The sequence below is a fragment of the Echeneis naucrates genome, chromosome 12, assembly GCF_900963305.1.
Source record: "Echeneis naucrates chromosome 12, fEcheNa1.1, whole genome shotgun sequence".
Taxonomy (NCBI): Eukaryota; Metazoa; Chordata; class Actinopteri; order Carangiformes; family Echeneidae; genus Echeneis; species Echeneis naucrates.
In genome coordinates this window covers 16,874,381-16,902,323 of record NC_042522.1, presented here as the reverse complement: position 1 = coordinate 16,902,323, position 27,943 = coordinate 16,874,381, and the positions used below count along the sequence as shown (strand labels likewise).

The 27,943-nt window shown below is 40.1% G+C and overlaps 4 protein-coding genes across 6 annotated transcripts in view; 3 read left to right on the top strand and 1 right to left on the bottom strand.

Annotated features, from left to right (window-relative positions):
* The first annotated feature begins 1 nt into the window (after nucleotide 1).
* On the top strand, nucleotides 2–9,138 carry trappc13 (trafficking protein particle complex subunit 13). Of its 2 annotated transcripts, XM_029515895.1 has the most exons (13): nucleotides 2–128; nucleotides 1,121–1,189; nucleotides 3,320–3,419; nucleotides 3,509–3,593; nucleotides 3,692–3,819; nucleotides 4,665–4,737; nucleotides 5,006–5,050; nucleotides 5,510–5,527; nucleotides 7,235–7,368; nucleotides 7,458–7,656; nucleotides 7,756–7,856; nucleotides 8,005–8,152; nucleotides 8,238–9,135. In XM_029515895.1, exons 1-13 carry the CDS (start codon nucleotides 83–85, stop codon nucleotides 8,343–8,345), a joined length of 1,254 nt encoding a protein of 417 aa, XP_029371755.1. In that variant the 5' UTR covers nucleotides 2–82; the 3' UTR covers nucleotides 8,346–9,135. The 2 variants fall into 2 exon arrangements, with proteins under 2 accessions (XP_029371755.1, XP_029371756.1); XM_029515896.1 differs by lacking the exon at nucleotides 5,510–5,527 and having other exon boundaries at nucleotides 8,238–9,138.
* A 479-nt stretch (nucleotides 9,139–9,617) lies between these two features.
* On the bottom strand, nucleotides 9,618–14,845 carry sgtb (small glutamine rich tetratricopeptide repeat co-chaperone beta). Its single transcript, XM_029515897.1, has 12 exons — nucleotides 14,765–14,845; nucleotides 13,125–13,237; nucleotides 12,643–12,746; nucleotides 12,127–12,202; nucleotides 11,702–11,801; nucleotides 11,389–11,493; nucleotides 11,154–11,292; nucleotides 11,018–11,080; nucleotides 10,583–10,620; nucleotides 10,401–10,484; nucleotides 10,029–10,149; nucleotides 9,618–9,938 (listed from the first exon to the last, which is right to left on the bottom strand). The coding sequence occupies exons 2-11, from the start codon at nucleotides 13,222–13,224 to the stop codon at nucleotides 10,038–10,040; spliced, it is 921 nt and encodes a 306-aa protein (XP_029371757.1). The 5' UTR covers nucleotides 13,225–13,237; nucleotides 14,765–14,845; the 3' UTR covers nucleotides 9,618–9,938; nucleotides 10,029–10,037.
* A 186-nt stretch (nucleotides 14,846–15,031) lies between these two features.
* Nucleotides 15,032–20,961, top strand: nln (neurolysin (metallopeptidase M3 family)). Its single transcript, XM_029515947.1, has 13 exons — nucleotides 15,032–15,112; nucleotides 15,611–15,861; nucleotides 16,517–16,665; nucleotides 17,136–17,240; nucleotides 17,458–17,560; nucleotides 17,653–17,813; nucleotides 18,026–18,161; nucleotides 18,705–19,071; nucleotides 19,247–19,448; nucleotides 19,528–19,714; nucleotides 19,821–19,949; nucleotides 20,117–20,253; nucleotides 20,361–20,961. Exons 1-13 carry the CDS (start codon nucleotides 15,072–15,074, stop codon nucleotides 20,511–20,513), a joined length of 2,121 nt encoding a protein of 706 aa, XP_029371807.1. The 5' UTR covers nucleotides 15,032–15,071; the 3' UTR covers nucleotides 20,514–20,961.
* A 515-nt stretch (nucleotides 20,962–21,476) lies between these two features.
* erbin (erbb2 interacting protein) overlaps nucleotides 21,477–27,943 on the top strand; it is a 44,598-nt gene continuing 38,131 nt past the window's right edge. The window contains exon 1 of one of the 2 annotated variants that reach the window (XM_029516570.1): nucleotides 21,477–22,168. The gene's annotated coding sequence lies outside the window, so the exon portion shown is untranslated. The remainder of the gene's footprint in view (nucleotides 22,169–27,943) is intronic. The other variant, XM_029516569.1, reaches the window with a different exon arrangement.

Genomic DNA, 27,943 nt, shown 5'->3' with positions numbered 1-27,943 from the left:
TTTCCGGTCGGGTTAAAGTGCACCAGCTAGCATAGCTGCTAACAGCCCCCCTCCCCCAGATGAGACAGTTTTCTCTGTCAAAATGGATGTAAATCAGGCCAAACAGGAGCACCTACTCGCATTAAAAGGTATCTCGATGTCACGACACACACTCTGACTCTAGAGGTTGATTTTTTTCAGGTAAACGCGGCTGTTTGTCGTTTCACTGTAGCAGGTTGTTGTCAGTTTGTTGCAGCTGTTAGCAGCTAGTAGCCGCTAACGATGCTAATAGTATCAAACGACTGCATCTGATCAGTCAGGACAGTTTGAGACTTTAAAGAGTGTTTTTTCGTTCTCCAGGCAGAAAGTGGGAGGAATATACTCTTGGAAGAATTACAGCATAACGTTAGTAAACATGACAGCCAGACTGAGTGTCAGGAAATGACAGTTTTGGGTTGTTTTTTTTTTTTTGGACTTTCTGATGAGCAGGTGTCCATTTAACAGTTTTTATGTCTTAGTTTACAAGATCCAGTTTACCTCCAGGTGTTGCTTCAAAGTTTAATTTAGATTTGTCATTGTACAGTTTACATTTAATGATTAACTAACATAGAGCTGAAAGGTTTAGTCAGATTAGTCGATATGTAAGTGAATCAGCAACAATTATTAGTGTGATATTTAATAAAAAAAAAAAAAAAAAACACCATCCATTTTCTTGCTTTGGTTCCTCTGGTGTGACCATTTCTCTCTTTAATGTCATGTTAACATGAACCGGACGGGTTCACATCTTTGGGCAGACAGTAATCTGATTAATCAGAACATAATAGACTGATTATTGTTGATTAACACCATTTAGAGTCTGGTAATGTTTGCTGAGACATTATTGTGAAGTGGGTAACTTTGTTTATTTGTTTTTCCAGATGACCTGAACAATCAGAAAATTATTTATTGAAGTAGAATTATTGAGTTTTACAGCCTTACTCTTGGCAATTCTGCGTTGGACACATTCAGACAAAATTCAATAACTGATGATTTTGACAGCATGGACTTACTGAGGCTGGGAAATGCGTGAGATTGATTAATGTTATAGCACAAATGTGTACCTATATATCAAATTACTAACCAGTTCTACTTTTATTCACAGTGATGCGATTAACAAAACCAACCCTCTTCACAAACTTGCCAGTGACGTGTGAAGAGCGAGATCTGCCCGGTGAGTCAGGCTTGAAGACGCCTCAGTAAGAGACACAGAACCTGTGTCTGGGAATTTAATTGTGTTTCACAGGCCTGTGGCACAAGAGGATTTATAGACATTCTGTCATGTTAGCTAATGGTCTACATAGCATCTCCTTTATCTATCTGCTCCATGTCGCACAGAGCATCTTGATATTGTCATGGAACCAGATTTGTTCAATTATTCTACTGTTGATACTTGCCTGATCAAATATAGCAGCAGCAACAAGAGAGTATTCATGAAAACACTCAAAACTACAACCGAAACATCAGCGTAGAGGAGTAATAAACAGTTTATCAAACAGCTGCATTATCAAGCAGCTTCATTGGCAGATCACCTAACCTACGAATGAAGAAACCAGAGCACGTGTTGGAAAACGACACAAGATACATAGCTTTCCAATATGTGCATGGATGCATGTTTACTAAAAGCCCAAGTCAGCAGGTTAAGGCCACTTGGTGCTGTGAGGTGCTAACAAATAAGCCACTGTGCTGCCTTTGCTAATAATTTCACAAAGGGCACAAGAAAAAAAGAAAACAAGAACATCATCACAAGAATTAAACACAATCTCCTGCTGTGTGTCCTCCATGAAGCATTGATGCGTTTGTAAAGATTGACCCAGTCAGTCTCACTGTGGCAAAAAAGAAATGCCTACTTCTAAATTTTTTCATTCTCCTTAAAGGGCAATAGGGTTGGCATGTGGTTTACTCATGTTGTATTTTTGTGACCTCAATACGTGACTGAGTATAAGAAACTGTCAGTCAGGATTTGTAGTTCCTTAAGAATATGAATGTCAAGTTATTATTGCTTCAGTTTTTGAGAAGTTCATGTCCCTCTTTCAACAGTATGTGCATGGTGGGAGTGAAAATAAGTAGTGAGACCAGACTGAGGTGGGCGTTTTGCTTCCAGTTTTTGTTTTTCTGATGGGATTGCTTCTGCTTTTCTGTAGTTACTGTTCTCTGTAGCCACGACTTGCCTAACGTCCCACTGAAGACAGCAGACGATTTTATTTGTGTGAACAAGATTTTAAAATTTCCTAAAATCTCATGACTCAAAAGTGAATTAAGCAAAAGCAAGGGGGGAAAAAAAGCAACTGCCTTTGTGCTTTTAGTCTTTGCCTGCTGCACGACGGAGCTATAACAATAATTATGCTGAAGGATGGATGATGTAATAAAACTCAAATCTAATAAATTAAAGCTGAACTGCTGAGAGTGCAGTATGTTGTAACAGACTGTCGTATTTTCAGGTTTAAAAATACTTATTTATTCTGCATAGCTCCGCTTAAGATATCATCATACTAAGCAAGCATAGTATTTGTTAGCTCAAAGCTTAGCACAGGTAAAACACAATGATATCTGTTTATTCCATGTACATTCGACTTAGTAAACATGTGCATTAGGGATTTACTACCTTAGGTCCTGCTCCCAAATTTAGATAGAAAGCCTGTTGAGTTTTTAGTGTTTGTTTTTATCTGTCCCGATGAAATACAGCACTGCTTTGTAACTGAACTCCATGTGAACCATAAATCATGTTGGCACTTTTAGGTTGACTTTGCTATTTATATAAGAGCAGTCATGCTGATCTCATTCTCTCCTACACCGATCTAATTGTTCTCATTAATATGATAGCTACATGTGGATGTTTTTCTGAGAATCATAATAAAATCCATCGTAGTGTGAATATTATTAACATTTCTCAGGGAATTGAGGAAACACATGCTCAGCATTGTGAGCAGGGCAGAAATTGCAATCCACATTTGAAAACTCTTTGAAACCTGAACCTTAAAAATATTTTCTTCCTCTCTCTGGGATCCCTCCTGTTGAGTAAGAAATTCTCCAAAAATAAAAATATAACCTTGACACGTCAAAGAAAAACATGCAGACAGTTTTTTTTTTTTTTTTTTTAATAACCACAACCGAGCTTGTATCAAGCATCTTATAAGTTTGTGTCAATTTCCTGAAACATTTTGATAGAGTTGATGCTGATGAAACTTTTTCTTCTAATTGATTGCATAGATTCATTTCAGTTGAAATTTAAACTCTCCAAGCCCAAGTCATTAATACACTCCTTGTACTGAACACAAGCTCTATGTGCTTTTATTCTCCACAGGAGATTTGTTTACTCAGCTTATGAGGGAGGACCCATCCACCATCAAAGGAGCAGAGACATTAATGCTCGGAGAGATGCTGACATTACCACAGAACTTTGGGTAACACTTTGTTTTAAGTGACACAATAGCTGTATGTTTTTACAGAGCAAATTGTTAATTTAGTTGTGATTTGACTTTGCAACTCACAGAAATATTTTCCTGGGAGAGACCTTCTCCAGTTACATTAGTGTGCACAATGACAGCAACCAAGTAGTAAAGGACATTCTTGTGAAGGTACTGTAAAAAAATCTAAAGACCTCTCCAGAATGTTACACTCTCCCCACTCCTCTTTTACACATAACTGTCCCGTTATGTGACCTGGTCGCTTACAGGCAGATCTACAGACCAGCTCACAGAGGCTCAACCTCTCTGCATCAAACTCTGCAGTAGCAGAACTCAAACCAGAATGCTGCATTGACGACGTCATCCATCACGAGGTCAAAGAAATCGGGACGCATATGTGAGTGTTAGTGGGTGTTTTGTCACAACCCCCACTTGGGCTTCCTTTACTAAAAATGTCCCTCCAGCAGAGCAAATCATTTTCTTGAAATAAAAAGCTTTCTTCCTTGTAAATGCAATCCCCAGTGCACTCAGCGTTTTTTCCTTGGTAGACAAATAACTACTTTACTTAGGTGTTTTGTTTTGTTTTTTTTTGGTACCTGTATCTTTAATTCAATGAGATACTTGTTGCTTCGAAGCAGCACTTTCACTCAGCAAAATTAATTTTCTTCTATTTTTGAAAGTGAGATCAAACATTGCTCTTATTTTCACTAGAGATAAAAAAAAAACAAACAATTGTAGCCAACTCCTACGCTGTCAATCATTTCTGCATCTTTGAACAACTCAGTTTCAACCTGCCACTGTCTTTATGCAACAACGGCTTCATTAAAGATGAAGCAGAAAATTCTTTACCACCCTGGTTATCTTATATTTTGAGAACAGAAAGCTTTTCGTTTTAAACATTTGTGTTTATGACCAGACATAAAGTGGCTTTGTGTTGATTCAGTCGTCTCTTTATGGTAATTTCTATGAAGCAGGCTTACAAGCTTTTTATGCTACAGGTTCTACAGTTAGTCAATTAGTAAGGTGTTATTTTAAAATACTTAAAATTTGTTGAAAGTGAATAAGTGAACTGTACTTCAACCCAAGTAAAAAAACAAAAAACAAAACTGTGTTGAAGGAATATTTTCCCACTAAAGCTTTAATGTCCCTCACTTACAAGTTGTTATTAATACAAGTGACATGGTAATGAGTAAATGTATTTGTTGTAATTCTCTTCTAAAAGTCTTTTTCCTCTCTTCCCAGCTTAGTTTGTGCAGTCAGTTACACCACACAGTACGGGGAGAAGCTCTATTTTCGGAAGTTCTTCAAATTTCAGGTGAGTTATATGTGAGAGTTCTCATTAGAAAGTCATCTGTAATCTTGGAGCAAGCCTGAGAAATGTCACAGGTCTCCATCAGACCGAACACGAGTATAGCCTGCGCTGTGCATCTTGTCCTCAGTATGTGAGCAGTCGCCCGGTATCTGTGCAGAAAGGCCTCTGTGATCTGTCAGAGTTCCGTGACTTAGTTCTTCCAAGCCTCCTGCGAATGGAGATACAGTGTGAGAAAACCTCAGCATTCAGTTTTCAATCTATTTTCAACCAGGTTTTGAAGCCACTGGATGTGAAGACAAAGTTCTACAATGCAGAGGTAAGTCGGACACGTTCGGAGGTCACCAGCAGCTGCAGATTAGCACCAAGTGAAGCTGTCAGCATAAACCATTCCTGCACTGACACATCTCACCACTTCGTTCTGCAAATAGAGGAAATGTACAGTATGACATGCAGGCTCTTGTGTAGCATACATAACATGCTTCTCGTCATATTTCATAGTTTGAAACACTTCCAGATGCTAATAGAGGGAGTTGCTATGAGACAGATCTCCTGGGAAAACCCTTGCAGCTTTTACAAAAGCACCTTTAACAGAAAAATTCAAATTGTTGTGAGATCAAGTGTTTTCCTGGTAGAAACCATCAGCTTTTTTTTTCTCTTTTTTTTGCATTTTCATACCAGTAGCTCTTTATATTAGACTGCAAATATTCACTGTCATCATCTTTTGGCATGTAACTTCATTTGTTTATTATGTCTTGTATTTTATTTTCTCCATTAGAGTGACCTCAGTTCTGTGGTAATTGTTTCTTCTGTTCTCATCGCTGAAACATTAGTGTCTCTTAATCCGTTTTGGTGCCGCAGACTGTGTCTTTCTGGGCCCAACAGAAAGGTGCAAAGAGTAAAAATGGAAAGAACATCAACATGAAAAATTTGCTGACATTTTAAACACGGTTTCTTAGTGATGAACTTTCCATTGTTTTTCTTTCGCCCTTTCTTTGGATGCTCGTGCTTTCTTGCAAACTCATCCTATACAGGGCTTGGACTTTTTCATTGAATTTTGTGGTGGGTGGGGTCTGAATTGATTATACACAATTTATCATCATTAAATTACATTTTCTATTTGTAGAGACTTAAATATGGTGCACACATAAGTCTCGCCAACATCTTTATAATCGCTGGGTTGAAAGTCACCGTGTGATGGAGCAGACCAATTACAAAGAAAATAAAGGCTTTCTTGCAATACTCATTCAATCAATTAGAGTTAATACAGCAAATATATTCAATCAAAGTGTAATACAGTGTGAGGTTTCAGGTGTTGGTTGGAATGGCTTTGCATGAAGTGGAGATGCTAAGCTCTGTGATTTAACATTAACCTCGTTCAGACTGGTTCATGGTCAGCTCTTAAGTGATGAATTGCAGGCATGAACTAATCTTTGCTTCTCTCATTGGATCTCTCTGTACAGTGGAAGTTGCACGATTTGAATGTTGCTCTCTGAAAAGCATCAACTAGTTGTTCACATTAAAGCCAGAAATGATGAAAACATTTATTTATTTATTTATTTTTAAGATAATCAGACCAGAGCCAATAAAAGTTCAATATTGTGATTAGTAAAGAAATATTAGTTACGTTTTCAGCATCATTAACTGATATCATCAAAGGTTAAATTACTCAGCACACAGAAAGGCCCATTTCAACATCATGAACATGATGTCATAGGATTAGAGTCACACGTTTTAATCAGCTGAACCTGCAGTAACCTGGTGGAAATGTCAGAAGCAAAAGTTATTTAAAGGCTCTGATGCAGATGATGTGGCTGATTCAAACAATGTGATGGGCTCAAAACAAAAACAGTTGATGTTTGACGGACTACTTTGTCGACCGATGTGCAACCCCTACTGTATACTCTGCTGGCCAGCACTTGCACTAACAAAGTCCTCAAAGGTTCACTGAGCAAACCTCATAGAATGAAATGTTTGTGTTTAATGTTGTCTTCTGAGTATAGAACGTCACCTGAAGAGTAGCTCAAAGGATAAGATCATATTTTTTCAAGTCAGTCTTGAAACGTTACTCCACGGGGCCATATGTGCAGTTACAGATCTTTATCATTATTCCTCCTGTTCAGACTGGCTGTGAAAACATCCTCTCCTGATGATTAATAACAAAAAAAAAACACCAACTTACTTCTTCTGACTCTGCAGGAGCGTCATGCTGTTTAAACTGTATTTCAGCGGCGGAAGTATCTTCACACAGCCAGGAGCACAATTACAGCGACCGATTACTCCTAAAATGGACAAACAGGCATTTGACTGTTGTTTTGAGACAGACTTAAAAGAATGTGAGCATATCCTTTACGGCTGTAGGATTTTTTTTTTGCACAAGGCTAATCTTCTTCGGACGAAATGAAAGAAGTCTGTGTGTTGCTCAGTTTGCCTTAGAGTGTCTGCAATTGTGCTTCAAGTTAAGCTGCAAATATCCTGTTGACACGTGTCTGCCCTGCTCCAGACAGACGAAGTGTTCCTGGAGGCTCAGATCCAGAACATCACCACCTCACCCATGTTCATGGAGAAGGTCTCTCTGGAGCCCTCCATGATGTACAATGTTACAGAACTCAACACCGTCATATGTGGAGATGAAGGGTAAAAGAAAATCATCCTTTTTGCTGATGTTGTCTCAAAAAAGTGAATTTGTCTGTTTGTCTGAGTGTCTTTAACTTTTTCCCTGCCAGGAAGTCCACATTTGGGAAAATGTCCTACCTGCAGCCCATGGACACGCGACAGTACCTGTACTGTTTGAAGCCAAAGCCGGAGTATGCGGAGAAGGCCGGCGTCATCAAGGGTGTGACGGTGATAGGAAAGCTTGACATCGTATGGAAAACCAATCTCGGGGAGAGAGGGCGGTTACAGACTAGTCAGCTACAAAGAATGGTATCAGGACCGTTTGTACTCCAAATGTCCAAATGAAAACTTCATTTCTTTTCTTTTAGTTTTGTTTTTCATATCATCCTATCCTTTTGTGTCCTCCAGGCTCCAGGCTATGGAGACATCAGGCTGTCTCTGGAGATGATTCCTGACACTGTCAACCTGGAAGAGCCCTTTGACATTATCTGTAAAGTCACCAACTGCAGGTAAAAACCCTGCATGCTACTATCCTCAATTCTCTCTGCCTGCACAAGGCTGAGAGATTTAATCAAAATCGTATGATGATGTTATTGAATTATAGGCATAATCCAATTGCACTAACATCCAGACTCCCTGTTCATATTCATGTTGTAGTGAAAGAACCATGGACTTGGTGCTAGAGATGTGCAACACAAGGTCGATCCACTGGTGTGGCGTATCAGGGCGACAGCTGGGAAAACTTAGCCCCGCCACCTTCCTCTCTCTGCCCCTCACACTCCTCTCATCTGTCCAGGGTCTGCAGGTATGTTCTGAACATGCACTTTTTTAATAGTGCACTGAAATCCTAGACTGCTGATCCTCAGTAATGTCACGTTTTTGTTTTTAAGAGTATTTCTGGCTTGAGACTCACTGACACATTTCTGAAGAGGACGTATGAATATGACGACATTGCACAAGTGTGTGTGGTCTGCCCGTATACGAGCAACGAGAGCTAGAAGTTTTAATGACATTTTTGCATTTTGGATATGAGTGGACCAACCGTGGAATTCTGCATATGACGCTGATATTTCACTCTTTTTTGCACCATAAGGGGTTGATGCTGTATTTTAAAATTAATTGTGAATAATATAAATCACTTTCTTGAAAATAATAATGTAAATGTGCATAAATGTTAATAAAACCTCTGTAATCTTTGATTTCCTATTGCTTTTAAAAAATATCTCTTAGGGGTCCATCGAGGTTTTCGAGACTCAAAGAAGAATATTTTATGAAATAATTTATATCCCTCTATTCAGCGCACCCTTTGTAGAGCGGACCGAGACCGGTGTTCCTCAGGGAAATGACACCTGGCTTTGTCATCCAAACAGGGCTATTCCAGTTCAGGCTGTTGTCATCTCCTGAAGTCCTAACTTTGGGTGCACTTTCTTATATGAACTGCACTGATTTATGAAATGCATTATTATTACTAAGCAAAAGAAATCTACTCCACTGAAGCTTTTCTGGTGTCACTCTGGATAGTAATAATAACAACACGTTTAAAAATGTGAGAAATTAACTGCTAGGATCTCTGAGATGTCAGAGCTGAGCATATTCGACTGTTTTATAACATTTAAAAGGAAAATGAACAACAGGAGATATTATGACACGAAGGCAAACATCCAATCACGAGTCAACTTTAAGACATTTATTCACATGTTTTAGACAAAACATTGTGCTGCCCTAGCATACCTATTTGTTCCTGTAAAGCATCTGATCTCAAATACCAGATTTAAGAGCATGCAAAATGAACCATCTGAATATGTCTGTATTAGTTCATGAACAATTAAAATGGGCTTAAAGGGAGAGAGGAGGGGGGTTATTTTTTGCTAAAGTGCAATAACAACATTATGCAGGCTGCAAACACTGCCATACAATTACACAGTTTTTCTTAATCAAAAGTTAAGTAGTACTCATTGAAAAGCAGTAGCAAGAGTCCTACATGATCCAGGACTGAATGGCCTTAACAAGTGAGAGCATGTTCTGTCTACAAAAATAATATGAAACAAGATGCGATATAAACAAGGTAAACCTGATGTCCTATGAGTGTATGAGTGTGTGTGTGTGTGTGTTTGTTGTATGAGAGAAGGAAGGAAGGAAATGTTCCCTGCAATGCTGGAAAAGTACATTCTTCCCTCCAACATCTACGTATCATTTCTAAACAAAAGGATCCCGAGCCCCTAACATGAAGAGGGTAATATTTTCAGCACATAGAAATCACGATCTCTGCGGTGATGGCTCTGAAAAAGAACTTACTCATGTCCTGCCAAAGGCTGACTTTTTTTTTTTTTTTTTTAAATGGGTATTTAAAATATGTTTGGCCCCTAAATGTATGGGATGCTTGATTTTCATGGTCCAGTCTCCAGGCCCTCATCTCTCCCCTCCAGAGCCTTTCGTCACAGTAAAGTGCCTTCAACCCCCCATCCTTGTCTCTTCATGCCAGCCCTGCCGGGGACTTTAAGAAATGGGTGTAGAGATTGTAATCGCGCCATGTGGTTGCCCCTCCTTTGGGGAAAAAAAAGAGAAAAACAACAACAAAAAAACCCAGGAGGCTGTAATGGAAAGGGCACGTGTTAATGATGTAAAAGGATTTAACGCCTCCACAGAATCAGCGGGGGTTTGCATTTGAACATTTTGAACACCTGAGGGGATCATGAGTGCTCCTCTGCGCTGCCGCTGAAGGAGCGGCTCCGGATGTGGTTCCTCAACTGCTCTATCAGTTCTGGGTTCTGCTGCTGGATCTGCTGGGCGAACTGTTGACCCCTGGCAGACAGATGACATAACATTGTTTTCCTACCATGTTACGTCCTACCAGAACAATAGCTGACAAGAACAAGATGTGATCCGGACGTAGACCACAAAGAACCAGTCCGGATTTTAATCCAGTAGAAATCCAGTAAATGTAAATTTATTCTGCCTCTATAAAAAGTCTACACAGATATTTATATAACAGTGTGTAAATTGAGTCATGATGTAATCAGGCAACGCTCTCATTTGACGTTGAGAGTACTTACGCTTCAATCAAGCTGGAGATGTCTGACAGTCCGCCGACTCCCGCTGCAGGACCCCCAACTGCATTCGACATCATTCCTGACATACTGACGGCACAGCAGCAAGGTGACAGTGAGTATGAGCACATTATGTTCAAATTGTGTCTTTAAAGCTGCACGCTGTCTCGGTTCATGCTGACACTTACAGCTGTTGCACTTGTTGGTTCTGCATCACGCTCGCAGCCTGTAAGAAAAAGATGCAGCTCAGATCTGTCCTCAAAACAAAGAAAGATCTGGAGCCTAGGCCTTGAACTGTCCTCAACAGTTCTCTGATTTAGATGTCTCCTGTCATCGTTGCTGCGACAAAACGCTGACATACTTATGGAAGCAGACCATCCCGTGTGTCGTCGTTTAATAAGCCAGGATTCTACAAGGTGCTTTCTACTCTACAATGACTGTGGCTGAATAACAGGCTAACTGCCACTCATGGGACTCATTAGGGAAACAAATCCAGTCTAACCTTTCTGGGGACAAAGCGAGCATAAGAAACCTGTCTCCAAGACAAATGGTGAAGCCTCCAGAACAGCTGATTCCCTCTGCTGCCGCCCCGACAGCCCTCTTATTAGGAGCCATGCTCTTACCATACTGATGAAGGCAGGGTTGTTGATTAAACTGGCCATGTCAAAGCCCAATCCTGCAGCTATCTGTGGCACAGAAAACAACATGTGAGCTTGTTACATGAGATAACGGGGGACGTGGCTGGTTTTTTTTACTTACTGGACTGGTTGCTTCTTTTTGCTTTTGCTCTGCAATCTTCAGGTTGGATTTGTAGGTGTCGTTTTCGGGGTCTAAGACCAAAGCTTTCTTAAAATAGGAAATTGCTTCCGGATACTTGTTCATGGCTGTCAAAGCCAACCTGGAGCCACAGGGACAGACCTCCAATCATTACGGAGCAGACCACCCAGAAATAAAACCTTAATGAAATTTTCATGGTAAACAACATCAAACTCACCCCATCCTTCCATAAGCTTTACTGTAGGTAGGATCAATCCCAATGGCTCTCTCGCAATCGCCAGTCGCCTCTGTATAATTTCCCAGTTTACTGTGAGCTGCAGCCCTGCCAAGTGTTAAAGTGCCTCCCTTTATCTCTGGCTTCTTTAATTATGTTCAGATACATAGTACACAAAGGACAGGACTGATCCCCGAGCACTGTCTGATCCAACTTAAACATTACATCACCGCCTGCTGGTGTATAGAAATCTAAACGCGGAGCACAAAGTCAGGAGAGAAGCCATAAGAATGTGAAATTGTGTTGCTGTAAATACCTATTGCAGTAGTACACAGCATTTCTTAGATCCAGCTCAATTGCCTTTGTGTAGCACTCCACTGCACACCTGTAGTTCTCTTCCTTCATGTGATTGTTCCCTGAAAGGAAAACGGAGTAAACACACGCAGAAGAATGAAGACAATTTCATCAGCAGACCACAGTTTTATTAGACGGTCTCAGGATGAGGTTCGGGAAATTGATTGTGAACTTCAGGCAGAAGGACAGAGCTTCACATGAATTATGATACGCCTTAGGGTTGTGACTAACAGCCATGATTATGATGAATCGATCTGCTTTCTTGTTTAAGTGATATGTTGTTTGGGCCATAAATGGTGAAAAGAAAAATAATTATTTGGTAAAAATGTTTGATCATCTGAATACAGCGTATTTTATTTATCTGTCTCTGCTGTTTTTTGATACTACCTTCATTCTTCAGCTGCTCCGCTCGCTCGATGTCCTCTGGAGATGGGGAGGTCTCTGGCATGGTTAGATTGTCATTCTGAGAAAACACAAGTTGTTCAACGTGAAAAAGGAGTGACAGTGAAGTATTTCTCCTGGCAGACATTTTGACTTGTTAGCAGCTGAAACACAGGCTCAGTTACATGTGACATTTCTTCATGATATTTTCATTTTGAAGTCAAAATGTCTGCAAAGAGAAAGATGAATATGTTGACTGACTAAATAATGCAGCATCGGTTAGGAAAGTGCAGTTTCATGAATCCTCACTCTAAGCCTTTACCCCACTAAGAATCATGACTCATTGAGTTTGGTGTTTTCTGCGTCAATCTGTGCCTGTATTGCTGGGGTTCGTTCCATTTATGTTATTACTTTACTCCGGGGAAGGCCACCGCTTGCTAGGTTAACCTACAGGTGCCATGGTATGTTTGTTGGGTCCAGATATTTGTATAAATAAAAACCATGTGCTGCACAGTTCCCCACCTTCAGCATGGAATTGAGGAATATCTCAGTCAGAGGCTGTGGCACAGCAAGATGGCAGTCACTGGAGCTGATCTTGAAGGTGGTCTCCAAACACTGTATCGCAACTGCAGCGGGCGACGGGTAAAATACGACAGGATCATTTTGATGACATCAGTGGCAGTACATTTGGGATTTTTATTCACATATCAGCTGAAGTATTAAGTATGATGGTGAGTCAGAATTTGGCTGCACATTCAGAGTGAGGAATTTTAGAGAAGCTGTCCTGTCCAGCTCTCACACTGGAACACGCCACCACACATACTGCACATCAGTAACTTGTGACTTCCCCCTCTTTGATAATAAAACTCATTTATTCTCTCTCCACATCAGGACAATGAACTAAAAACATAAATTGACTTCCTCCTGACGTGGACAAGGACGGGAGGGGTGCCATATATTTTTTAAAGATGCTTTCTAAAGAATAAATTCACGAGTCGACCTACCTTCGAGGCTCTCCTGCTCATCAGAATTCAAAGCACCACAATGTGTTTGATCTCGTAGGAACTGCACAATAGAGAATGCCAAGCGTTTCTCCACCGCCATTTTTACCTCGAAACTGTCGGGCACAGGAAGTTGTTTGGCGTGAAACACAGACGCACCCACACACCAATGACTATATTATTAACTCGTTGGGTGACACGTTACAATAAAAGGCACAATACACAACAATCAGTAGTTACGTTGACCATCGATACCAACTTCCTCCGTCTTCCTTCACTACAATGTAAACTACTAATCTGCCTCTTCTCTGCTGATTTGGTTTTAGTGCACCATTTACTCCCGTACTACTCATTCCTTATTCCATCCCTTAGCTTGTAAATGGGACATGCAGCAATGTGTGTGCATCTGATAAAAGTCTCCATATTCCTATAAGGATAGATAATGTTCTCCTTCCAAAGAGATGCCCTTTAATTTGGAACTGGCAGAAATCCAACTTTTGCATCTTTAGGTATAATTCATCAGGAGTTGGTGATCCTCTTCTGCCTATTTTTACCCTCCTAATCACTGTTATCATGTTGGACTCTCAGCAAAAAGCTAATTGAGAAAATCAGTTTTCGGGCCTTTAACTCATCCAATAACTCATTCTTTAGTTAAGCTTGTGTTTTCTGTCTTTTGCCATTAATCCATGTGAACTGAAGGCCTCTAAAATACACATGGCTTAGTATGAAATTATTATTCCGAGCAGGGCAATCAGATGGAAACGGTGGGCAACTACACGCAGGCCTCAAAGCCTCAGATCCCATACAACCTCAATCTAGACGAATCCAAGTAGTTTAGAATTATTTGATGGCCCCTGTGCTGATATGGTGCACACTTAGAAATAAAGTGGCGTTAATCAGCTCTGCCCACACAGCAATTCTTTGCTCACGGCCTCTCTAAAAGGTTCACTGTACCATGTTATCATCTATTTACAAAAATACAAGCACCACCAACAACGATGCCTGTGGTGCATCTGATAGCTCACAGGAGGATGCAAGCAAAATTATTCTCGCTCATAACAAAATAAACAAATAAATAAATAAACAGAAGACCTCTCTTGCTAAAAGCCAGGCTACAGTTGGAATTAGTCTTTTCCCTTCTGATCAAAGCAGATGCAATAACCTGCATGCTTACAGTGTGTGTCTGTGTGTGTGTGTGGGACTGGCAGACACAAACATTGCCTCATATTTCCTTCATGTGCTGCAGCCATGCGTGGTTATGTTGGTTGGTTGGTTGGTTGGTTGGGGGTCCCCCCCCCCCTCCCCTCCGTTGTATTAACACCACGTATATGCAGTGATGCAGAAGCTGTGATGTAACACCTCAACGGGAGCCGAGGGCTGTTTTTTTGTTCTAAAGCATTACACAATGTTGGATTATTTATTAAACACAACGCACAGCCGTTTAAAACGAGTGCCATCTCCAAACAGCCCGACCTCACTGTGCACGACAAGGCTCGGCCGTGCAGCGGAGACAATCACAACAACAACAACAACAACAACAACACAAAGGTCCATTATCAGACCTCTGCAAAAGCAATTTATACAAATCTCATTGTGAAAAGGATGCTAAAACACACCCATCCCTCCACCCCCCGCCCACCTACCTGAGCTCTGTCCCAGCTGTCTGCTGCTACCGCGTCATGAGGACTTGTGTCGGATTGATCTCCTCTTCCTCTTCCTCTTCCTCCTCATCTGCGCCTGCGCGCCCGCGGCGGAAATAAGAAGCAAGATTTTCCACATGTGGAGGGGGGGAGAGAGAGAGAGAGCTCACTGCTGCTTCTGCTGCTGCTGCACAGTAAGAGGACAATAAGCGTGTGTTTGTTTTACTGCACGGTAAAAAGAAAAAAATAAAACAACCCCCCTCCAAAAAAAAAAAAAAAAAAAAAAAAAAACACGCATGAAACCGCCGGCATGTGTGCGTTAAGAGTGGCAGCGGCCCGCACGCTCCGCAGGTAGGACCCGCACAGGAGGCATTCAGTCCTCTTTATCTCACAGCTGTCCTGATCCTCTTTCCTTGATTGCGGTGTCTTCTTTATTTCCAAGCACGCCGTGGATCATAAATAAATATATATATATATATGTGCTTATCAAAATGATATGAAAAAAATACCAGGGCTGTTTGTGGGTCTTGGCAGAGAGTTGTCATTGCACACACAATTTATTCCGCACTTTTATGATCTTATTTGCTTTGAGCGGCTGCTGCTGCCGCCAAGCCTTGAAACCTGACACCGGGTGGACTCTGAAAAGGTCACCGCTTAGCACAGACAGACATCCTGAGCACGTTTCCAACCTGACCCTGGAGAATTTATGGCCAACTATTTGTGCCACCTGTTGTGTTCAGTCAGTCAGGTTTCATAGGAAATGCCATTTTGTACTTTTTAAATTGAACTGTATTTTATATTTATGTGTGTAAATATTATTATTATTATTAATTTATTTATTTTTTGCAGCCTGTCAAAACCTGTGATGAGAATGACCATCCAGAACAGACCCGTGGCTCCTGCCAGAGACTGCTCTCAGGCAGGAAATAGGAGAAACGCACTGAGATGGGATCTGGCTCCAGATGAGATCCGGACCATGACTGACAGGGTGATTAGTGGAGTCAAGAAGGTCTACGACGACATCGGATCTCTGAGCCCAGAAAACGTCTCTGTTGAAAACACCCTGAAAGCTTTGGCTCACGCCGACCTGGATTATGCATGTGAGTTTTTAAAGGATAAGTCTTTGGACGGGTATTTTTCTTGCTGTCATCAGAGCCAATGGAAAGACCACAACTCACAGTGTTGATGGTACGAACAGCGTTGCATATCCAAAGTCTGATATTAGTCCTCCAGAGAACTCTCTTGTGTCCGACCAATGAGGCCCAGAGTCCTTTAACTACTGGACCCTTTACGCCTGTATTAGGGATGTTTGCCGATAACCACGTGTCCAGCTGTTTTGGGGCGTTACTGAGTCTTTTCACCAGTTGCTCCATTTTGGCTGATATTGTCTTGACCTCATGAAACTGTGTGTGTCCAGAGGTGGTTTTCGTACTTAAGCAGGTGTTTTTATGGGGATACATATTGTCAGAACTGTGCCAGACAAAGTCACAAAATTATTCTGATGATACTGAAGTCGAATTCAAAGTTCGAAGCTGGATGTGGACCAGGCTCTGGATGTCAAGATGTTTTCTTTTTAAGATCAGATGATACATTTTTATGGTAGAATATGTTTGTACATAACACTTTTGTGTTTTTGGTCTTCATGGGAGGTTTGTTGATCGCCTTATTTTTTGTACCACACTATGCTTCTTCTTAAACTGTCCAATGTTGTACTCATACTCCTTCTGTCCTCTGTGTTTTGTTCTTTTCCCTTAGCGTCACGTTATGTTCTTGGTTTCCCGCAGTACGTGTTTCCGTCTAAGGAGGTTCGGTCAGCGAGCACAGAGGCAGACAAAAAACTGTCCGACTTCGACGTGGAGATGACTATGAGGGAGGATGTGTTCACGCGAATTACTGCCTTGCAGGTAGGATGTGAATATACACATCACTCACAACATGAGGGAGGGAGCATTTGATTTAAAAATTGTCCTTTTAATCAGGCCTCTAAGCCAGAAAGACAAGTAATCCTCTTGCTAAGAAAAAATGGAAATGAAGATATTTCGCTCTCATGCTGAAGGATTTGAAGCAATTATCAGATTATTAGATTATTTTAACCTTTTTGTCAGCCAAAAGGCAAACATGATATATGTGTAAGGACTTAAAGACTTACATAATCAGGATGAAGTATACTGTACTTCCCATGACCTACATTGCAGGTTTTTATTTAGCCTGGGAAAGAAATTTAATCTGATCTAATCAGTGGTAGCCAATCCCATAATTATTGCAGGCAGGCTTGGCTGGCTGACATAAAACATAAATAGACTAATAAAGTAGAAAAAGAAATGCTTTTAATTCTGTTGATATGAAGAAGGTTGTTTCTTTGTGTTTTTGACAGAAAAATCTCAAAGAAAATCTCACGCCTGAAGAAAAGAGATTCTTAGACAGACGTGTTGCGTTAGGCAAGCGTAGAGGACTCCACCTGTCTAAAGAGGTACAAGAGGTAATGAACAATGAGCTGCTTTAACATGGCACACAGAGAAGCAAAGAAAAGTATTACAAATTTTGTTCATGTTTTCGATTGGGGGGTGAGTATCATACAATCCAAGTGCATGTTCATTTAAATTAAGCAAAATATTTTTTTAATTGATATCAGTCTTGTTTGTTAAACTGTGGATTAAAAATTAAACATTTTTTTAATTTATGCTATTTCTCTTAAGGAAATAAAGAGAACTTCCAAGCTTATTAGTGAACTCTCCATCGAGTTTAACAAGAATTTGAATGAGGACAATACATATCTTGTCTTCTCAGAGTACGAATTGGGTAAGTTTATAAACCAACCCTGGTCGACTGTCTGGTCTAATGGATATGCTCTGTCTATTTTTACTTACAACTTTGTCATCTTCTGTTTTAAGGTGGATTAGCTCATAGTTATCTGAATGGTCTGGAGAGGACAGCCAATGGGCAGTATAAAGTGACACTTGAGTATCCTCATTACTACCCCTTGATGAAGAGGTGTCATAATCCTGAGACCAGGAGGAAGATGGAAACGGCTTTTCACAGCAGGTGTAAAGAGGTAACTAGAGCCTGACGGTGGATCAGTAGACCCTACGAAGCCCCCACCATGGGAAGTGCTGCCCGTCTGGCATTAGAGTCGATGAGTTTACTTCAGCCCTGTCTGCAGAATTTAGGTGGTTGATTTTCACAGGAGGGTTTGATTATTATGTTCATTGCTATCTTTTTTATTATGTCTTTAATGAGCTGCATGCATCTCTTTTTTTGTTCCAGGTAAACACAGCGATCCTGGAACAGCTGATACATCTGAGGGCAAAGATGGCAGACTTACTTGGTTATAGCAGCCATGCGAACTACGTGCTGGAAATTAACATGGCCAAGAATGCAAGCAATGTGTCTGACTTTCTAGGTATAACTGCTTTGACTTCCAAGGCACATGCAAACACGTGTTATAAAAGAGGAATTCTCACACCACCTGATAGCAGCTTAGCAGTAAAAGAAAATACACTTCACCGGGCAGATGGAAGGTTGAGCAGAAGAGAGAAATATAACACTCCTGCCTGTCGTATGTAATGTGAAGGATGTTACACTACATGCCTCTTATATGTGGTGCAACAATAATTTATGGCTTGTGAAAGCAAGTGACACACATGTTCCTATATGTTGCATAGTTTGTTGGGGTTAAACGCCTGTGTGAGTGTGAGAGGTTTCTTGTTATAATCCAAACATAAAAAGTCTATATCTTTTTGTATCGCTGAAAAATAATTGGCAGTTTTAGACGTATGATTTTTTTGGAATTGGAATAGAGTTATATATAGTTAATATATATTTAAAAGAAACTCACTCTGATCTTCAGCAAGAATGTGTTCTTTTAATAAGACTAATTAAATATTGAAAATGTTGGGGGAGGACAAACTGCACATTGAGTTGTTTCCTTTTTCCTTCTTTAAAGATACTTTCTATGAAACACTAAAGCCCATTGGAATAAAGGAGAGGAAGTACATTCTTGCACTCAAAAAGAGGGAGTGCTTGATGAAAGGCTACCAGTTTGATGGGCAGATCAACGCCTGGGACTTGCCCTACTACATGAACCAAGTGGAGCAATGCAAGTTCGCTGTGAACAAGGACAAACTGATTGAGTATTTCCCACTTGACGTGGTGACAAAGGGGCTGTTTGGTATTTACCAGGAGTTGCTGGGGCTCACATTCACAGAGATTGTTAATGCTCATGTTTGGCACGAAGATGTCAAGCTTTACTCCGCTCACGACACTGATACTGGGGAAGAGATTGGCCAGTTCTACTTGGACTTGCATCCAAGGTAGACACAAAGCCTCCTTGTTTCTTTTTACTCTTAAAAATGTATATGGTAAAATTTTACGATTATTGATTATGCACCTTCACTGGAAATGAATTTAGTCTAGTCACTAGAGCTCTTGATTTTTGTGAAATCATTAAGCCTTGCTGTCTGACTCTGCATCTTTATTGTCCACCAGGGAAGGAAAGTTTGGCCATGCAGCCTGCTTTGGACTTCAGCCTGGTTGCAGAGGTCCTGATGGAAATCGCTGCCTCCCAGTAGCAGCTATGGTGGCCAATTTTACCAAACCCAGAAAAGACATGCCGTGTCTTCTCCAACACCATGAAGTGGAAACTTACTTCCATGAATTTGGTCATGTGATGCACGAGCTGTGCTCTAAGGTAGCCCACTGTGTGTACACGATCAGCAGCTGTATTATATAGACAACAAGAGATGCTGAACTTCTGCTGTTTGTGTCAGACCACTTTTTCAGAATTCAGTGGAACGCTGGTGGAGACGGACTTTGTGGAGGTGCCCTCACAGATGCTTGAGAACTGGGTTTGGGAGAAGGAACCACTGAGAAGAATGTCAGGCCACTACAAGGACGGCAGCCCAATCCCAGACAACCTGCTCGACAAACTAATCACCTCCAGAGTAGCCAACACTGGTCATACACTCATCAAACTATTTCAACAATATTTACTCAAATCAAATCTCCACTGATGTGCTGACTTGTCAGCAATGCTCACGGTGCTAATCTCTAACCCCCTCAGGTCTGATGAACCTCCGTCAGGTGGTGCTCAGTAAAGTGGACCAGTCACTGCACACTAGTTCTCATGCAGACACAGCTGAGGTGTTTGCAAAGCACTGCCAGGAAATCTTGGGCGTTCCTGCTACACCAGGTCAGATGTGCGAATATGGGCTTTTTAATTGTGCACTTGGTAAAATATATACTGAAAACGTCTGTTGCCCTCTATAAGAGGACTGCCATGTTTATTATACAATCATTACCCTGCTTTTCTGACTCGGGTTAATATACGGTGATATAATGATAAAGACTTTTCTACAGGCACGAATATGACCGCCAGTTTCAGCCACCTAGCTGGAGGATACGATGGCCAGTACTATAGCTATCTGTGGAGTGAGGTCTACTCGATGGACATTTATTTCAGCCGTTTTAAAAAAGAAGGCATTATGAATCCAAAGGTTGGTCCAAATTGTGTCCATACTCCCTTTGCAGATTTGAATAAAGCCTTTTTTTACTCTCAATTTGTGAAAAACTTCCTCATCGGTTCATCTGTGCCTCTATGCAGGTTGGAAAGGAGTACAGACGTGTAATTCTGGAAGCTGGAGGCTCTGTGGATGGAATAGACATGCTGAAAACCTTTCTTGGACGTGTACCGTGCCAGGATGCTTTCTTTCAATGCAAGGGACTAAATAAATCTCAGGAAACCCAACCACTGTAATTAAATATAGTGTCCCATTGTATATTCGTATCAGTGGGCAATTCTAAGTATATTATTAAAATGTTCAGGGATTTGTACAGGATGCATCCCCTTGTAGTTTCTCCAATGTGGAGATTTTATGTTGTTTTTTTTCCCCTCAGTTGTATAATTATTGTAAACTGAATATTTAAATTGCCGATGGGACAAAAAAAGACATTTAAATGTGTAACCATAGACTCTTGGAAGCTTGATGTGATTGCATTGGCCAATCAATAAATTATATATTTATAAACTAAAGCAATAACTACAATTATTGTCAGTCCCAGCCGAGTCTAATTATACCTGCTGTGAATGCCTCTTGGAAGAATCACAAGGCATTTTTCTCACGGTGGCAATCCTCTGAGATTTATCCAGATGTCTCTCAGAGAAATGTGTTTATTACCATATTTTGCAAGAGCGGGATTTTATTTTATTTTTTTATTTTTTTGAGGACTTCCCCATTTTACCTGTAAGAAGGGAAAAAGCTTAAAATCACACCAGGGGGCGCACTTGGATAGCTAAGGCCTGTTAGCGAGTTTAAAAATGAAATAAATTATTTATTTCATTTAAATTTTTTTCTTAGGGGAAGCGGGGGTATTTTAATATTAAATAAAATTGACTCTCCTGTCCTTTTTCTGCCACACTTTGTCAAACCATCTGCAATTGTGCCCGCTCCTTCTGTGAATACATGTGCAAATATATTGATAAAATTTAGTTTTTCATTGTCAATGTCGTCTGTAGTTAGAGTTTAAAAAACAATTATATAAAGCCAAAGGGTTAAAAAAAAACGGTGAGTGGATCTGAGGAGACGCTGTGGGTTATTTATTATTTTTTTATTTATTTATTTTTATTTATTTATTTATTTATTTATTTTTTCTCCTCAAGGTGTCTGGGTGAGATAGTGAAAGCATCATCATCATCATCATCGGTGAAACTGGAAAGGCGACTTCTGGTGGCCGCTCTGCCGCTCCGAAGGAGGCGCAGAGGTCGGAGGAGAGAAAGCTGCCGCTCCGCTCCGCGTCCGGAGGAACAGCCTTGAACGCAGAGCGACTCGATCCGGCCAAACAAAGCGACGAAAAGCTCGCCGTTTATCACAAATGATCGACCGAGAGGAAATTATGAGCGAAAACATCTGGGCGAGGCACACTTTAGAGGAAAAGTCTTCAGCTCCGTCGGAGGTCGCACGCATTTCTGCCTTTTGTATTTCCTCACTGACTGCCGTGGACATTTTGGATTTTTCTCTTTTTAATGCTCCGGCTCATTTAAGTCCGGCCAACTAAGAAGCGCCGTTTTCGCTCTTTGACTTCGCTGCTTTTTTTGTTTTTTTGTTTTGTTTGTTTGATTGATTGATTGTTTGTTTGTTTGAGGAACACCTTTTTATTTAAAGGTAAACATTTGAAGAAAACGAACACAAAACAAGTGAGGACGACAACGTTAAAGAACTTGAGGACGGCTCGCCGGGGCCAGCTCCGAGTTTGCTCTCTTAAAGTGGGCAACGTTAGCTAGCTGCTAACGCTAGCATAAAAACTGAACAGCCGTTAGGGGGGGAAAAAGCTGTGAAGCTAGCTAATGCCCACTTCTCCAAACGTTTCTCCGGCGGCACCACCACAGCACACACGGACTCTGTATTAACTCGGGTAAGTCTGTTTTGTTTGTGTAAGTTTTCTGCTTCTTGTCTGTCGGGGTGGTGGAGGGTTGGGGGGGGGAGGGCATCCAACATGCTAACAGCACCGCTAGCTACAGGCGATGCGTTCAGGTCCCCGTTCTGATGCTGTCTGGACTAACATTAATTCAGTCAGTTTTAACAATGAAACGTGTTAAATCCAAACCCTCACATCGATCCGGTGTAGTTATAACTGTATCCCTTGTGTTTATTTATTAATTTTTTTTAATTAATGTGTTTTTGTTTCCCTCTCCAACGAAAACAATGCAAATTTGAGCAGCTGTCTGTGTTTCACATCAACAGCTGTACACGGCCGCACATCATTAGTGTCGCCCGACTGGATCGTGTCTACCTGAAATCCAAAATATATCTTAGTTTTAAACACCCAAAGGTACACACCGATGTGTTGCATATATATATTTTTTTTAACCGTGTTTTATCGATGTGCTTTAGCGGAACAGCTGCAGTGAAGCAGCAGCAGCTGCAGCCGCATCTTTTGTTGCGGAGTCGCCTCGACGGTCGGTGTACACTCAACATATCTGCGTTTTCATTTTCTCACCACTCCACTAATCAGATTACCATCCCCACTTGACTCCAGCGTGATTTAATCCCGTTAAGATGACAGAGAGAGATGTGGAGCTAATTCCCCCCCCTCCACACACACACACACACACACACACACACACACAGGTCCACTCATTCCCTTCTACTTCTGTTTGTTTGTTAAAGCATCTTTATGGGAAATGCTGCCCAGTGAATAAATCTCAGCAAACTGTTAAGACAAGCAGAAACAGGTGAAAACAGCAGAAGATCCGTGGTAGTTGTTTTTTTCTTTCTTTCTTTTTTTGTGTGAGAGAGAGAGAGAGAACTACCTCAAAAACATCCGCAAATGCTCTGTGGGTTCAACACACCAGTGACAGGAAGACACTAAGGTAGACATGTTTATGCATCTGTGCAGAGCCCCTGAGATTAAAATGCAGTACAAACTTGACCTGTCTGGCCACAACCTGCTGGGACACATCACTTCACGTTGCCAAAGAGATGATATACTGACCTCCGATAGACTCAAGCATTGCAGGTACTTGTTCAGTTGGAGGGTGAATGTCCTCCAGCCTACTTGCTGAGGCTCAGACAAGGCTCCTGCTGCTTTAAAACTCAAACCTTGAATTTGATGGCTTTCGCTGTCATGTAGTAAAACAAAATCACTATCTGATTAACCTTCAAAGGGCACCCTTGATTTAAAAATAAAAGTACATATCAGCTGCCACTTGTCATTTTTGCAGACCCACAATCTAAGAGCTGCAAGCCAGCTGTCTGTTGATCATTAGCCAAGTATTCATGATAACGCTGACTAGTGGTATGCAAAATCTAACCTTGCAGTGTCTCTGCATTTTGAGAAATGTATCCCAAACTATGTGCACTGACTTGTCATCATGACCATATTATATAGTTGTATGTGTGTTAATATGTATACACACCCACACATACATTTTTTTTAGATGTATTTGTTGTCATGTGAGGCCAATCTCTAATTTGTATTGTTCAGATTTACTACAGTGAAATATCTCCAGTGAGATGTGGAAATCCCATGTTGGTGAACTTTTGATTTAATTTATCAAAGTATGATCATTTATAACAGACCTTATCTAGAATCAGAGATAAACTTAGATTTAACAAAGGGCCTTTAGTGTACTGCTCTTTCTTCACACTGGTGCCAAAGTGGTGGCAGACCAGCAGTTTGTTGTACCACTTGGGGAGAGACAAAAAGCAAACACTTGACAATAGGCTTTGACTAACACCACAAAGCCTTATCTTCATTTTACTACAACAACAACAACAAAAAAAAAACAACTAAACTGGTCGCTTAATGTTTAACCTAAAGCCTATAATGCCTTCATTGTGAATTTTTCTTGTATCTTTGTGTCATGCTCTGGGTTTGACAAATAAACCTTGTGAAAATTTTGGCCCTAGGGTACCCAGGTCAAAACTATTTTTTATACATAGATACATTTGATTACATTCAAAAGCCAAATGAAATGACATCTTTACTTCTTGAACACAATGTCATTTTTGTGCAAACAGGTCACACTGAGTGAAATGCCTGAATTGTAATTTCACTCAAAGAGACAGAAGAGTGTCACATGGGTGGGATTTCTTATTTGTTTTTTTTTTTGTTTTGTTTTTTTTTTTTTGTTGTTGTTGTTTTTTCATTTTTTTTTTTTTTTTTTTTATCGCCTGGCTCAATGTTGTTTAACAATTGCCTCAAACAGTTTAAACAAGTTTAATGTTTGTCACTGAGACATGTTTTGTTTAATGAGTTTTAGCAGATGGAAAAGCTGTGCTGCAACTTCTTTATCATTTCTACTTGTGTAGTCCCACAACATCTGCACATCGAGTCTGAAACAGATTCACATGCTTTTCTGGTGTAAGCAACATGCAAACAATCAAAAATACGTTCAATGACTAGATACTGAAGTGAGAGAACTGAGAAATTGCTGTTGACGTGTTTCAACAGAGAACAAACTTGTGATTGAACTACCTAGTGTGGAAATCAGCCAATGTAGCACCTGCCGTGGTGTACACGTGAATAGGTTTTTTTTTTTTTTTTTAACATTGTTTTTTTTGTTACTCACAGAATTCAGCTGCCAGTGGATGGATTTTTGTTTTACAGTTAGAAGTACTGTTGGCATTCAAGTCAGTCTTTCAAAACTTCAGTTTTTCAGCCAAGGAAAAATTTAGTGCAGTTATTGGATTACGAAATAGTCTTCTCACGATCGTCAATGTTTTTCTTTGAGACAGAATCTGTTTAGTTGATACACTAAAATTAATTTGCCTCTTTTTAAGTTTTTTTTCTTTTTTTTGTTGTATTGCTCTTCAAGTCAAACTTAGATTTGACAAAATGTTTGGTTTTGTTTTGTTTTGTTTTTTTTTTTTTTTGCCTGATAGACACTGGCACCCTGTGCCCTCTTGTAGCAGGTGCACACAGAGCAAAGTATTGATGCTTTTCTTTGTCTTTTAGTCAATGGGCTATCCTCAGAGACCTTTCAATGCTAATAACCATTGTAGAGTGAAACACATCGTCCATTTGCTGCCTATTTTATTGCTGTGGTCGTAAACTGGTTCATGAATATCTCCTGTCCTGGACTGGTGACTGATAAAACCAATTCAGACTTTGGCCGTTATGAGATTGTAAAGACCACTCTTCCAATTTTTCATGGACCAAATGATTGATAAATGAATCAAGAAAATAAACTGTATTCATGATGATACATGCTGGAGACAGTGAAAATTTGCCCACTTGGGCCATGATAATATTAATGGTAAATGTATTTTTAAGTTACCTCCATTTTGATGTTGCTAATTCAGATGAGGTTAGTTGTTAGTAAATTCAAAGTCTTTACATATGCAATTGTGTCTGTGTGTCTTTTGCTTAGTGTGACAACTTAAAAAAAAAAAAAATTTTTTTCATCCATGATGGCATAAGGAGTTTACTCAATCAGTGGAAGTCGGAGTCCCCATTCATTTCTAATCAATATCACATTTAATCTCATTTGCCTACAAGAGAGAGAGAGAGGGTAAATATGTAAATGAAATTTTAAGCCAACTGTGGCCACAGCACTTTACTCTGCACACAGTTTCTGTGTTTGAAGTGGTGTCATATCTTTGTTCAAGTGATTAGTAAAATTTGTGCATGTTCTCTGACTGGTTTGGGTAGAATTCGTCTGTGTATTGTTTCTCTATGAGCCTTCCCACGGGTTTTCCATGAGCCCTCTGAATTGGTGCAGAGGCCGGTGATGGGACACAGTATTTGCTGCCAAGGAGCATTTGTCCTATTTCCTGAATCAGGTGGAAGTAAGCAGCAAAAGAGTGGTTGATTTGATTTCAGGCAGTGACTGCGGTTGGCGTTGTCATATGACAAAGCAGCGAGCGTCATGGGATGAATCAGCAACCTGAGGAATGTCATTTCTAGTGTGTTCAAGTTTAACCAAGTGTGTATAAAGATTTTATGAATGTGAATCCACCTCGTGAGAAACAAAGATATTACTCTTTTAATGTTAAATGTGAGTGTCACAATAGTGCCGCATAGTTCACGGGGTTAAGTTTCCATGGTAACTAAAGCAGCAAAGGCTAAGTGGCTCTGGAGCAAGCTATATTCAGACACGGGATGTCCCGTGCTCGTATTTATAATTCATGGCCATGTTTCAGTCCCACTGACTTATGCAGAATGTATAAAAAACCTGACACACTTCCTGGTACCAAACAGGACTGCTCTTGAAGATGCATCTGAGACAGATACTTGACTTGTTTCACCTCTTTTGTTTTCTTATATTGTTTATAAGGAAATAAATTTTAACTTTTGGACATTACTTAACTTGTATTTTGCGCCCACATTTGGGGCAGATGATTTTGATTGGTTGGAACATGTTTAAGACCACTTGGTTTATCATAATGATAAATTGTTCAGATGAAGCCCGCATTTGTAATTTTTTGTTTGTTTATTTTTTTCCCACTTCCATTTGGTCTGTTGCTTGCTGGCTGTTCAAGCTCATTTACCAAATAGCTGTCAATATTGAATTAATATCTTTTTAAGTGCCATGAGGGCCTTCCATATAGTAGAATCTTGGTCTATAACAAGTTTTGTAAGTGTTTTGGCTCATTATTTTTAGAAAAGTATAAATTTACATAACATTCAAAAAGCTGGTGTATCCATTATAACATACATCTGTGTATCCAGTTTCTCCCTAATGATTTCAATGCTTGTGTGACCCAGTTAGGAGAACGTCTATCTCTGCTTTTGTTTTTGCTGTCTATCAGCAGATAGACAGCAAGAATCCTTCAGTTCAGTGTCAGAGACACCACAGAGGAGCACACCCCAATCTCCCCTATACAATAGATGGGGGGGAGTTAATGGCATGAAAATGCACCATTTCCATTGAGGACCTTTTTATATAACGTAATCATGTTTGAAAAGGTTTTGTTTATGGGTGTAAAAGAGGAAAGAAAACGCTTCTCAAAAGCCTGCAAGAACTGGTCTGTTTTAATAAACCCATAGATAAGCTGTCTTCATATTATGCAGCCTAACGGATTTTATGTGCAGGCTGAGCAATGCATTGTCTTCAGGCTGTCTACATGTGATAAGAGTGCATGAGCACTGGGTTGGGCACAGAATCAAACAACTGTTCCGCGCAATGTTTCACTTCAATATATATACAGCGTATACTTTTTTAATTCATGCTCAAGAACAGTGTGATATTCAGTGTCAGTCCAACTGACATCTTTCAGGTAGCAGGTGGAAAACTCTAAAAATGGTGTCAGAAATGGGCTTTAGCTACTTTTTTTTTTTTTTTTAGAAAATCTGAAATCAAAATACAATTGGCTTGTTGATGTATATGGTATTATTGTTATCTAATCAGAGATAACCACCTTAATACCTTGTATTCATGAGAACCTATTTTGTTTTTCACATCAAATTAAAATTTATTGCAAATCAAGTCTAGTTTAAGTATGCATCTTGTATATGTATATATCTCTATAGCTATCATGATCAGATATGATCAGATTTTTTCCATGATCATGATGCAGATTGACTTCACAGTTCAGTTCCTATGGCCACAGCCATTCCTCAAAGACAAAACAGTTAATGTGATTTGTTCTGTCAGATTCAAACCCTCCAGTAGAAATTCTAAATCTTGTTTATACTCTGCACATCTTGAGGGATCTTCTTTCTGTTGCTCAAGGAGATTGTGGT